This window comes from Hemiscyllium ocellatum, chromosome 47, assembly GCF_020745735.1.
Source record: "Hemiscyllium ocellatum isolate sHemOce1 chromosome 47, sHemOce1.pat.X.cur, whole genome shotgun sequence".
In the NCBI taxonomy this organism is placed as follows: Eukaryota; Metazoa; Chordata; class Chondrichthyes; order Orectolobiformes; family Hemiscylliidae; genus Hemiscyllium; species Hemiscyllium ocellatum.
This window is the reverse complement of record NC_083447.1, coordinates 12,790,429-12,802,835: the sequence shown is the minus strand read 5'-3', so window position 1 is coordinate 12,802,835 and position 12,407 is coordinate 12,790,429. Positions and strand designations below refer to the sequence as shown.

Below are 12,407 nucleotides of genomic sequence, written 5' to 3'. Positions count from 1 at the left end.
GGGGTGTGGATAGGGTAAATAGACAAGGTCTTTTCCCTGGGGTGGGGCAGCCCAAAACTAGAGGGCATTAGGTTTAAGGTGAGAAGGGAAAGATTTACAAGGGACTCCTGGGACAAACTTTTCATGCAGAGGGTGGTGCGTGTATGGAATGAGCTGCCGGAGGGTGTGGGAGAGGTTGGTACAATTACAACATTGAAAAGGCATCTGGGTGGGTATATAAATAGGAAGGGTTGAAAGGGACATGGGTCAAATGCCGGCAATCACTGTTAAATTTATTGAGGATATCAGGTCGGCATGGTCAGTGAAAACACCACAACTGTAACTCTCCACTACAATTTGGACAAGGTATTATTAAGTACATCCTTTGTCGCTCAGTCCAAATCCTAACACACCACCCCAATATCGCAGGGACTTGCCTCCTCAAAAGACCAAAAAGCTTTCAGAAAGAAACCATCATCATCGTCACCTACTCAACAGTAACTAGGGATGAGCCATAAATATCGACCTTGCTAATGACACCCACATCTCTGGAATGAATTTTCCAAAAAAATTTGCGTAATATTACGCTGGTGAATATAGTTGATGTCACATTTCTCATTTTAAAACGCTTTCAGTAAATCTAGTGTTTATTCAAATGTAAATTGCTCCATTCTTTATTCCCTTCTCTGTCAAATACTATAATCCCATCTTGGAATCTAAAAGCTTTTTGCTCTTGCACTTATCTTAGTTGCTGCAGTCTATTCCAAGTGATTAGCAGCAGCAGAGTGTTATAATCTTCACTGCAGTTAATGTACGCATTTCTGGCACTGGGGGAAGAGAAAATAATTTGAGCCCTCGATGTGGAGCTTTAGAAAGAGTGCACTGAATCTGTGGGATAGCTTTCAATGCTCTTGGTTGCAATGGGAGTTGCCCTCTATTCCAAGGAATGTTTTACTTTGGCTGCCGATATTTTGCAACTGTTGGAATCTTTAACATAGTATTGCAGGTAGGTTCTAACTAGAGTATTGTATGGCAGTAGCAAGATCTCCCTATATTTATACTCCATTTGCTTTGCAATAGCCACTGTGGTAATGTAGGAAATATAGTACCTATTTGCATACAGCAAGCTCCCATGTGACAATGACCAAATTACCGGTTTTTGACTGGTAGTTGATACATAAATATTAGTACAATTGAGGTGAACTCCTTTGCCCTTAAGAGTGCTACGATAGCTGTTACAACCATCTGAGAATGGCTATTAAATATCTCATTCAGAAGGTGACAGGTCCAACAGTGCAGTATGCTGTCAGGAATGGCATTGGGTGTGAACTCAAATCTCTGGAGTGAGGCTTGAAACCACAACCAGACTTTTCAAACTCTGTTACAGACAATTATATACATACAACATGATGGGAATCCTGATCCCTGATTTAGTTTAGGTTCCCTGAAGATGAAACCTTCCATTTATTGTTGATCAAAACAATTGTTGGATCAGCGAAATGGCTGTGACACTGACAAGATGTTCCACAAAGCAGCTTGACCTCCATTCAGACCTTGCAGCTAAGAGTTGGTTACCTTTAGACAGACAGTAGATGGTTCTCCTGATGGGCTGTCTGGTATCGCAGCCCTGTGGGAGTCAGAGTCTGCCCAGCAAGTCTCTTCTTTCAGTCTCTGCTCCTGTGGAGCCTAGACCCTGCCAGGCTCTGGCACTACGAGTGCCCATTCTTTGCCAAGTATATCACCAGAGCCACCATGCCTCCGATGTAGGTGCAGACCCCAAGAGCAATAGAGCAGATGGCTGTGCACAGAGCTTTCCTGGAGGCAGAGCTGGCCTGCCGATAGTCTCCTTTGGCTGTAGCTTTGCTGGTCTGCAGAGCACGAGGTGAGAAGGAAATTGTTACATAGAAGGAACAAAAAAACTGAGAAGTAGCCAAAGTTAATACAATGTCATGAGAAATGAGGGGAACCAAGGCTGCTTGTTCAACAACAGCCGATGTTTATATAGTACCTTCAATGTAAAACATTCCGAGGGGCCTCACCGGAGACAAAACTTAATGGTGAACCATATAAGGAAATATTAAAACACTCAATTCTTTTTTAGGAAACATCTTAAAGGAAGAGGTTGTAAGCAGGGAGGTTGAGGGAGGGAATTAAAACACAGAACCCTATACCACAGTACAGGCCTTTTGGCCCTCGATGTTGCACCGACCTGTGGAAGGAATCTGAAGCCTATCTAACCGACACTATTTCACTTTCATCCATATATTTATCCAATGACCGTTTAAATACCCTTAAGGTTGGCGAGTCTACTACTGTTGCAGGCAGTGCGTTCCACACTCCTATTACTTTTAGTAATGAAACTACCTTTGACATCTGTCTTATGTCTATCACCCTTCAATTTATAGCTATATTCCCTCATGCTAGCCATCACCATCAGAGGAACAAGGCTCTCACTGTCCACCCTATCTAACCTGATTATCTTGTATGTCTCAATTAACTCACCTCTCAACCTTCTCTCTAAAGAAAACAGCCTCATGTCCCTCAGCCTTTCCTCATGAGACCTTCCCTCCAATATCCTAGTAAATCTCTTTCCAAAGCTTCCACATCCCCTATAATGCGGTGAAGAGAACTGTATGTAATACTCCAAATGTGGCCGCACTAGAGTTTTGTACAGCAACAGCATGACCTTGTGGCTCCGAAACCCAATCCCTCTACCAATGAAAAACTAACACTCGGTATGCCTTCTTAACAACTCTTATCAACCTAGGTAGCAACTTTCAGAGATCTATGTACATGGACACCAAGATCACTCTGCTTTTCTACACTACCAAGAATCTTACCATTAGCCCTGTACTCTTTGTTTCTGTTGCTCCTTCCAAAGTGAATCACCTCATACTTTTCTGCATTAAACTCCATTTACCACCTCTCAGCTCAGGTCTGCAGCTTATCTATGTCCCTCTGTAACCTGCAACGTCCTTCAGCATGTTCCACAACTCCACTGACCTTAGTATCATCCGCAAGTTTACTAACCCATCCTTCTATGCACTCATCCAGGTCATTTATAAAAATGAAAAACAGCAGTGGCTCCAAAACAGATCCTTGCGGTACACCACTAGTAACGGAACTCCAGGATGAACATTTCCCAACAACCACCACCCTCTGTCTTCTTTCGGCTAGCCAATTTCTAATCCAAACCACTAAATCACCCTCAATCGCATGCCTCTGTATTTTGAGCAATAGCCCACCAAGAGGAATCTTATCAAACACCTTTCTGAAATCCAGATACACCACATCAACTGCTTCATCCTCATCCAGCTGTTTAGTCTTCTTCTCAAATAACTCAATAAGGTTTGTCAGGCACGACCTACATTTCACAAAACCGTGTTCTTATCCCTGATAAACTTATTCTTCTCTCGATGATTATAAATCCTATCTCTTATAGCTTTTTCCAACACTTTACCTATAACTGAAATAAGGTTCACTGGCCTATAACTACCAGGGTTGTCTCTACTCCCCTTCTTGAACAAGGGGGAATTCTAGACATTCAATTAACAGTGGCGGGGCAGTTAAAACTGGGCATGTTCAAAAGGCCACAGTTGGTGAAGTTCATTCTATTTAAAAGAGCTGAATGGCTGATGGAGTTTGACTACTGCATTCCACACTGTCCACAGCAATAAGCAGAGCTGTGACTGCTAAGATGCCCTCTCACCTTTAGTGAAGCAGGTAGCTGGGAGTGCAGGAGCTACAGCAGATTCTTCAGGCCCTAGTCACTGCCCATTTAATTGGATCAAACTTCCTCTGTACCTCAACTCCATTTACCCGTCTTTGCTCCATATCTGTTTACAGAATTGTTACAGTGCAGAAGAAGGCTATTTGGCCCATCCTAACTGCACTAACAATATCTGTTATTCCTGATAAAACTCTTCTCTATACCTCTGGAAAGCTCCAATTGACAACCGGAACCTACTGACATTTAAAGGAGGAGCTTTCAGAGTGAGAAAACGCACTATGTGATTTCAGGGCTTGACTGTTCACTTTTCATTTCAGGTTCGTGTGCCCAGAGCAATGGAGGTAGTTTCTCTGAATCAATTCTTTAATTGGGTTCTCCAGTTCTCCCATCCGTTACATCCAAGGGGTTCAAGTAACTGAGGTGTCATACATTCTTACTTGCATATTGTAGCCTGGACCTATGAATAGTGACAGTTGTCGAGGCTCCAATTTCTTTCTATCAGGGCAGATCAGGACTTTCTCCAGTCTTCCCTCCTGCCAATGGAAGAGAATGAGGATTTCTTCTCAATGGGAAGTGAATCCGTGGTATTCTTTAGCATAGAGGGCAGTTGAGGCTGGGTCATTAAGTATAGTCTAGGCTCTGGTAGACAGGTTATTAATTAGTAACATAACAAAAGATTACCGGGAAAAGGCCCTCAAGTGGAATTGAGGATTATCGGATCAGGCATGAACTTATTGAATGGTGGAGCAGTCTCAATGGGTTGAAAGGCCAACTTCTGCTCCTCCATCTTCTGGTCAGATTTACAAGTTAATATTCAACCCCCCAAACACAAACAAAAATAGAAAGCTCAGCAGTTCTGGCGGTATCTGTGGAGGGAAATCAGAGTTAACATTTCAGGTCAGCACGGTGGCTCGGTGGTTAGCACGGCTGCCTCACGGTGCCAGGACCCAGGTTTGATTCCACCTCGGGCGACTGTCTATGTGGAGTTTGCACATTTTCCCCGTGTCTGCGTGGGTTTCCTCCCACAATTCCAAAAAAAAAGATGTGAATTGGACATGCTAAAATGCCCATAGTTTTAGGTGCATTAGTCAGGGGTAAATGTAGGGTAGGGGAACGGGTCTGGGTGGGTTACTCTTTAGAGGATCAGTGTGGACTTGTTGGGCTGAAGGGCCTATTCCACACTGTAGGGAATCTAATAAATAAAATAAAGGTCCCGTGACCCTTCTTCAGAACTGGATCTGAAACGTAGCTCTGATTTCTCTCCACAGATGCTGCCAGACCTGAGCTTTTCTGGCAATTTCTGTTTTTGTTTCTGACTTCCAGCATCCACACATCTTCTGGTTTTTATTTAATGGTCAACTTGTTTGGCCACATTGTGAACACATCTCCCTTTGCCGTCAAGTCCTGGAGTGGAACTTGAACTTGGACCTTCTGGCTCAGAGGCAGAGGTGCTACGTACTGTGCAAGAAAAGACCTCCCAGTTTTATTAAACAGCTCAATTAGGTCACCCCTCAATCTTCTAAACTCCAGGATACAAAAGGCTGTTGTTCTCACAAATGAAACCTGGAATACTCCAGCAAGAATATGAATAAAACAGCATCTTACCTTCTGTGATAAATAAAATGCAGCAATTCCCATTGGCCAGAAGCAACATAGCATTGAGAAGACAGCGAGTCCCAGATAATCCTGGGGAATGTTGAATGAGAGTGTGCTGTCACTATCACTATCACTATCACTGTCCCCATCGTTGTAACAATTGGTCTGTGAAAATATCAACATCATGGAATCAGAATCCCTACAATGCAGAGGCAGGCCATTTGGCCCATCGAGTTCACACCAACCCTCTGAAAAGCATCCCATCATTTCCCATGGCTAATCCACCTAGCCTGCATATCCCTGGACACTATGGGCAATTTATTTAGATTCCCTACTGTATGGAAACTGGCCCTGCAGCCCAACAAAGAGTAACCCCCCCCCCCAGACCCATTCCTCGACTCTATATTTACTCCTGACTAATGCACTTTTCACTATAGGCAATTTTGCAATTGGGCCAATTCACCTAACCTGCAGGTCTTTTGGATTGAGGAAACCGGAGCACCCGGAGAAAACCCACGCAGGCATGGGGAGAATGTGCAAATTCCACACAGACAGTCGCCTGGGCAGAAATTGAACCCTCCTGTGAGGCAGCAGTGCTAACCACTGAGTCACGTGCCACCTCTGACCATCATGTCCACAAATACTCCCAGAATAAAATATGGCATAATGGAGGAGTGGTCTTCAACGATGGATCCACGTTCAAATACACCACAAACTCTAACAATGGCCACTATGTATATAGTGCGTTATCTTGCTGGATGTCCAGTCAAATTAAGACTGGTAACCAAAAGGTTGGTAATTGGGATGATCATTTAAGACTGAGTTGGGAAGAGCTGTGGTCACTCAAAGGGTTGTGAATCTTTGGAATTCTGTAGCCCTGAGGGCCTTGGATTCTCTATTGTTGAACATATTTAAGGCTGGGATAAAGAGGTCTTTGTTCTCTCAGAGAATCGAGGGACACAGGGAGTGGATGGGAAAGTGAAGTTGAAGCCCAAGGACCATGACTGTATTGAATGGTAGAACAGGCCTGAGGGGCCAATTGGTTTATCCCTGCTCCTCTTTCATTGAGGCATTCAAGAGGACATTGGATGATTATTTAGATAGAAGTAACATGCAAGGGTATGGGAAAAAGGCAAGAAATTAGCAGTAGGCAACGATGCTCACTTGAAGATCCAGTTCAGACATGATGGTCTATTTCTATACCATGCCACTTCTGTGATTCCGTTTGCTGTGTTCTTGAGACTGAGTTCAAATTAGCTCAACATAAAATGTCCAAACACATTAATCAGAACCAGATGGAATTTATTTTAAAAAGAGGTATTTTAAGGAGGTTTATTGTAAGAAACTAAGGCATTTACCTAACAAGCCAGCACTACCTCAGGACATTCCAAAGCGATTAGTACCTAATTAATTACTATGAAATTAAGACAAGACAGGAGAACAGGCAATCGGTACATAGCAAGATCCCACCAATAGCAAATCGAACCACAGAGTCATTACAACATAGGACAGCATTCGGCTCATTGAATCCATGTTGGCTGTCTGTGGAGTAAAGCAATCCCAGTCCCATTCCCATTCCCAAATCGTTGATTGTCTTCACTTCTACCACCTTCGTAAGTAGTGGGTTCCACAGTCACAGAGTCTTTGAGCCATACAGCACAGAAACAAACCCTTTGGTCCAACTCATTCGTGCCAACCAAGTTTCCCAAACTAAATTCGTCCCATTTGCTTGTCTTTGGCCCATATTCCTCTAAACGTTTCCTATTCATGTATCTGTCCAAATGTCTTTTTAAATATTGAGTCCGTAAATGCATTTACCACTTTCACTGGCTGCTCATTCCACATGTGAACCACCCTCTTTGTGAAAAAGTTGTCCTTCAGATCCCTTTTAAATCTTTCCACTGTTCTCTGGTTTTGGGCTCCCCTAACCTAGGGAAAAAAAACTTTGCTATTCCCCTATCTATACCCCTCATGATTTCATAAATGTCTATAAAGTAATCCCTCAACCTCCAACACTCCAGTGAAAGAAGTTGCAGCCTATCCAGCCTCTCTCTATAACTCAAACCCTCCAATCCTGGTAACTTCCTCATAAATCTTTTCTGCACTCTCTCCAATTTAATAATATTCTTCTTACAGCAGAGTGACCAAGACTGTACCCAATACTCCAAAATTGGCCTCACCAACGTCCTGCACAGCCATAACATGACATCCCAAATCCTCTACCCACTAGTCTGAGGATTGAAGGCAAATGTGCCAAACGCCTTGTTTAATACCCTGGTGGGCGGCATGGTGGTTAGTACTGCTGTCTCACAGTGCCAGAGACCCGGGTTCAATTCCCGCCTCAGGCGACTGACTGTGTGGAGTTTGCACATTCTCCCCGTGTCTGCGTGGGTTTCCTCCGGGTGCTCCGGTTTCTTTCCAGAGTCCAAAGATGTGCAAGTCAGGTGAATTGGCCATGCTAAATTGCCTGTAGTGTTAGGTAAGGGGCAAATGTAGGGGTCTGGGTGGGTTGTGCTTCGGCGGGTCGGTGTGGACTTGTTGGGCCGAAGGGCCTGTTTCCACACTGTAAGTAATCTAATCTAAAAAAAAACCTGTGATGCAACTTTCAAAGAATTATATCCCTGAACCTTAGTCTCCCTGTTTCTATAACGGGTTTGAAACTTAAAAGGATCTATCAACCAGGTTTCTTATTGAACAATTATGGTTTTATTATTTAATCAAAAAATATCCAATATAGATGAACTTACACAGTCAGTAATACTGAAAAATTTCCAACTGCAAACATCTCCAAATGACAGTCAAATACACACAAACACACTTCAGATACAGAAGGTAAAAAAGATTTCTCTGTAGAGATAGGCTTTCTGAGTCATTACCACTCACTGTATCGAAGAGTTCTTTATCAAATTCTTACTGCACCTCTTGCCCAGAACCTTAAATCTGTGTTCCTATGTCCTGTGTACCATCAGCTGAAGGGAACAGCTATTCTTAGTCAATCTTAGCTAAACCTATCCTGATTTTGTGTCACCAACTTAAGTCAAGGAAAATTATCACTGACATAAAGAAAGGCTTAGTATTTAAATAGCACCTCTCCTGACTGTAGGACACTCTGAATTGCTTGACAGCCAATGGGACACTTTTGAAGTGTAGTACTATTGGAGGAAACATGAGAACCAATTTTCACATTGCAAGCTCCCACAAAGAGAAAGTGATAGTGACCAGATCATCTGTATTAACAATGTTGGTTGAAAGATTATGGATGTGGTTTTAGGTGCTCCCAACCTGCTCACTAAGACCTGCCAGCTGCTCAGAGCCTGGCACCTCTATTGGGCCGCAGTGCCAGGCAGTGCCATCTGCCAGTACAAAGCCAAGCTAGGATCATCAGTGGATCCCAGCTGCAGCTGACGGTCGAGTCAGCAAGGGGGTGTGCGGAATATCTCTGAGGTCCCTCGATTTAGCACCGGATGCCTACGAATGAGGGCCACGTGCATCTCCAACCCCCTAACCCCAACCACCACCACACAGAGACCCTGCAAATTCCACCCAGCAGTTTGCTTGTTCTCCCCACATGGCCAATCCCCCCTGCCCACTGCTGGGTTAATACCCAGGTAGGGGGATGAAGCACTTATTTAAGCGTTAAGTGGGCACTGAAGGGCCTCAGTCAGGATGGGAAGACTTTGCCCAAAATGGAAGGAGGAAGGCAGTGTAAGGAGGTTCCTAATACTCTGCTGCCTGATTAAATGCACCCCCGACCCAAATGCTAAACCCATCACAGGGAAGGACGGAAGGTTCCTGCCTCTGTCTCGCTGATTTTCTTTCACCTCTGCTGTTCTGCCCATCTATCTCTTCCTCTCTCTTTCATTCTATCTTTCTGTGTCCCTCTGTCTCTCTCCATTTGTCTTCCTCTCCATTAATTTCTCTCCAAACTAACCATCTCTCCCTTCCTTTCTCTCATCGCTTTCTCTGTTGAATGAGGGAGGGATCTTGTAGAAACCTATAAAATTACAACAGGACTAGACAGACTAAACACAAGAAGGATGTTCCAGATTCCAGGGAGTCGAGAACCAGGGGTCACAGTCTAAGGATACAGAGTAGGCCATTTAAGACTGACTCATACAGCATGAAAGCAGACCCTTCGGTCCAACCAGTCCATGCCTACCATGTTCCCAAACTAAACTAGTCCCACCTGCCTGTGCTCGGCTCATAGCTCTCCAAGCTGAAAATGTGTTGCTGGAAAAGCGCAGCAGATCAGGCAGCATCCAAGGAACAGGAGATTTGACGTTTCGGGCATTAGCCCTTCATCAGGCTTATGCCCGAAATGTCGAATCTCCTGCTCCTTGGATGCTGCCTGACCTGCTGCGCTTTTCCAGCAACACATTTTCAGCTCTGATCTGCAGCATCTGCAGACCTCACTTTCTCCTCATAGCTCTCCAAACCTTTCCTAATTATGAACTCATCCAAATTTCTTTTAGACGTTGTAACTGTACCTGCATTCACCACTTCCTCTGACATTTCATTCCACACGAAAACCACCCTCTGTGGAAAAATGTTGACCCTCATATCCTTTTTAAATCTGTCTCATCTCACCTTAAAAATATGCCCCCAGCCTTGAAATCCCCCACCTTTGTTATTCACCTTATCTATGCCCCTCATGATTCTATAAACCTCAATAAGGTCACTCCAGTGAATAAAATGTCCCAGTCTTTCCAATCTATTTTTATATCTCAGACCCTTCAATCCCAGCAACATCCTGGTAAATCTTTTCTGAATCGTCTCCAGTTTAGAGAGATGTCTGCACCCAGAGAGTGGGGACGCCTGTGGAAGTCTCTGTCACAGAAAGCGGTTGACGGGAAAACATTGAATGTTTTTTTTAGATTAGATTCCCTACAATGTGGAAACAGGCCCTTCAGCCCAACAAGTCCACGCCGACCCTCCGAAGAGTAACCCACCCAGTCCCATTTCCCTCTGACTAATGCACCTAACACTATGGGTAATTTAGCATGGCCAATTCACCTGACCTGCACATCTTTGGACTGTGGGAGGAAACAGTAGCACTTGGAGGAAACCCACACAGACACGGGGAGAATGTGCAAACTCCACACAGTCAGTCGCCCAAGGCTGGAATCGAACCTGGGACCCTGGTGCAGTGAGGCAGCAGTGATAACCACTGAGCCACCGTAGTTCTTAAGGTTAAAGGAATCAAAAGGTGTTGGGAGAAAGTGGGAACCATGATCATATTGAAACATAGAAACTAGGAGCAGGAGTAGGCCATTTGGCCCTTTGAGCCAGTTCCACCATTCAGTATGATTTTGGTTGCTATTGAATGGCGGAGCACACTGGAAGGACAAACTGGCCTATTCCTGCTCCTATTTTCTACATTTCTTCCTCTTCATCCAATCTCTCTTTCTCCCTCTCTCTTGTCCTGTCTCTTTGCTTCTTTCTTTTTCTCACACTACCTGTGCTATTTATAAAGTGCTTACAGATCTTATTGGGTTTTTGCTGCTGTAAATTTCTGTCTAATGTTACTGTATTCCTAAGGGAACTAATTAAAATAAATCCCAGTTATTTCAATCATGTGAATTATTGCTTTATTTCACAGATGTGAATAATTAGGGAATTATTGCAAAAATCAACAATCCTGAAGATAAATTCATAAAAGTGAGTTTAATACTGAGTGAGCGAAGCATAATTTTCTCATCACATCATGAAGACATTTTGAATTTCCTAGGCACTGAGAGTTACTTTGAAAGAAAATTTAACATTAGGACAAATATCTTTTCAGTCAGGAGGGCTGTGGTGCCTCAGTCACTAAATGTGTCTTACTAGTAGGAGAGACTAGGACCTGACAGCACAGCTCCAGAGTGAAGGGACAGCCCTTCAGTATTGAGATGAGATGGAATTTCTTCAGCCAGGGGGTGGTGAATCTGTGGAACTCATTGCCCCAGAAGGTCAAGTTATTGAGTGTATTTAAGACCGAGACAGATAGTTTGTTGATTAGTAAGGGGATCAAAGGTTACAGAGAGAAGGCAGGTTGAGAAGCATATCAGCCATGATTGAAAGGTGGAAGAGACTCATTGGGCAAATGGCCTAATTCTGCTCCTATATCTAATAGTCTTATGTTTAAGGCCGAGATTGATAGATTTCTAAATACAATATTAAAGATATCTAGGGATTCAAGAATATTGTGGAAAGCTTTTCCTACATTCTAAACAAGGAACCATTTACCTGTGTCTCCAGATAGGGAAGGTCCTCCACATCGACTGAGACAGTCGGAACTTTTGCCTGACCAGCCTCCGATTCCAGAACCTTGGGCTCTTTGGAATTTCCAATCTTCTGCTCCCCAGGTCCATTCTCAGTGAAAGTGGTCTCGGTGCAGTGCTTCGAGCTAGCCCAGACCCTCAGGTCTGCATGCAGCATTAGGCTTGGGCAGTAGAGAGACTCGACAGTGTTCTGCAGTGAGCATGTGTCCAGGAGTTGTGGGACCAACTGGGAGTCCGTGCTGGCAGGAGAGCTGCCTGGTACCAGCTGGTTGCAGGTTGGCGTGGGGCCGTGGGGAGATGTGGGCCCCTCCTTGGCTGAGGTTCCTCCAGGCAGTACATGACTAAACGGTTTGCCACTCACCTGCTTTCCTAACAGGGGTCTCTGAAGCTCACACAGATCATCCATTCCGTAAGAGTGTCTTCCCCCTAATGTTAATAGATGGTCCGCATTGTGTCTGTCAAACAAAGTAAGTTTTCTTTTTTAGAAATTGAACAATTGAAATCTTCAAATTTTCGTAAAAGATGTAGTACCATTCCTGTGGCATGCTGGGACCTTTCCCTGCTTCTGGGCTACAAGGTCTGGGTTCAAGTTCCATTTGCCCCGGGGGAATCTCAAAACATATCTGAACATGTTCAGCAAAGGAGATGTTGCTTCAGAATTTTCAGAGCTCTTGTTACAGAATGATAGTGACCCTACCTGTGAATCAAAAGTTCCACCTGTTCTTGAGGTGTGTGTGAACTGGCTGATGAAAAAACATTATTGGTGCTGTCAGCTTACTTTATGATCAATTCCCTGCTTTTTTATAAGTGGATCCATTGATAAAATATAAGAAATGTAAGAG

At 43.9% G+C, this 12,407-nt stretch overlaps 1 protein-coding gene across 1 annotated transcript; it reads right to left on the bottom strand.

The window, feature by feature from the left end:
* Nucleotides 1-1,688: 1,688 nt before the first annotated feature.
* Nucleotides 1,689-11,971, bottom strand: LOC132836632 (synapse differentiation-inducing gene protein 1-like). The gene is made up of 2 exons (XM_060856023.1): nt 11,531-11,971; nt 1,689-1,847 (listed from the first exon to the last, which is right to left on the bottom strand). Exons 1-2 carry the CDS (start codon nt 11,969-11,971, stop codon nt 1,689-1,691), a joined length of 600 nt encoding a protein of 199 aa, XP_060712006.1.
* Between the last annotated feature and the right edge of the window lie 436 nt (nt 11,972-12,407).

Coding starts and splice junctions, on each gene's coding strand:
- LOC132836632 (XM_060856023.1), bottom strand. CDS start 11,971: ATGGATGATCTGTGTGAGCTTCAGAGACCCCTGTTAGGAAAGCAGGTG. Junction 1,848..11,530: donor TTCCCTATCTGGAGACACAG/GTAAATGGTTCC, acceptor CGTGCTCTGCAG/ACCAGCAAAGCTACAGCCAA.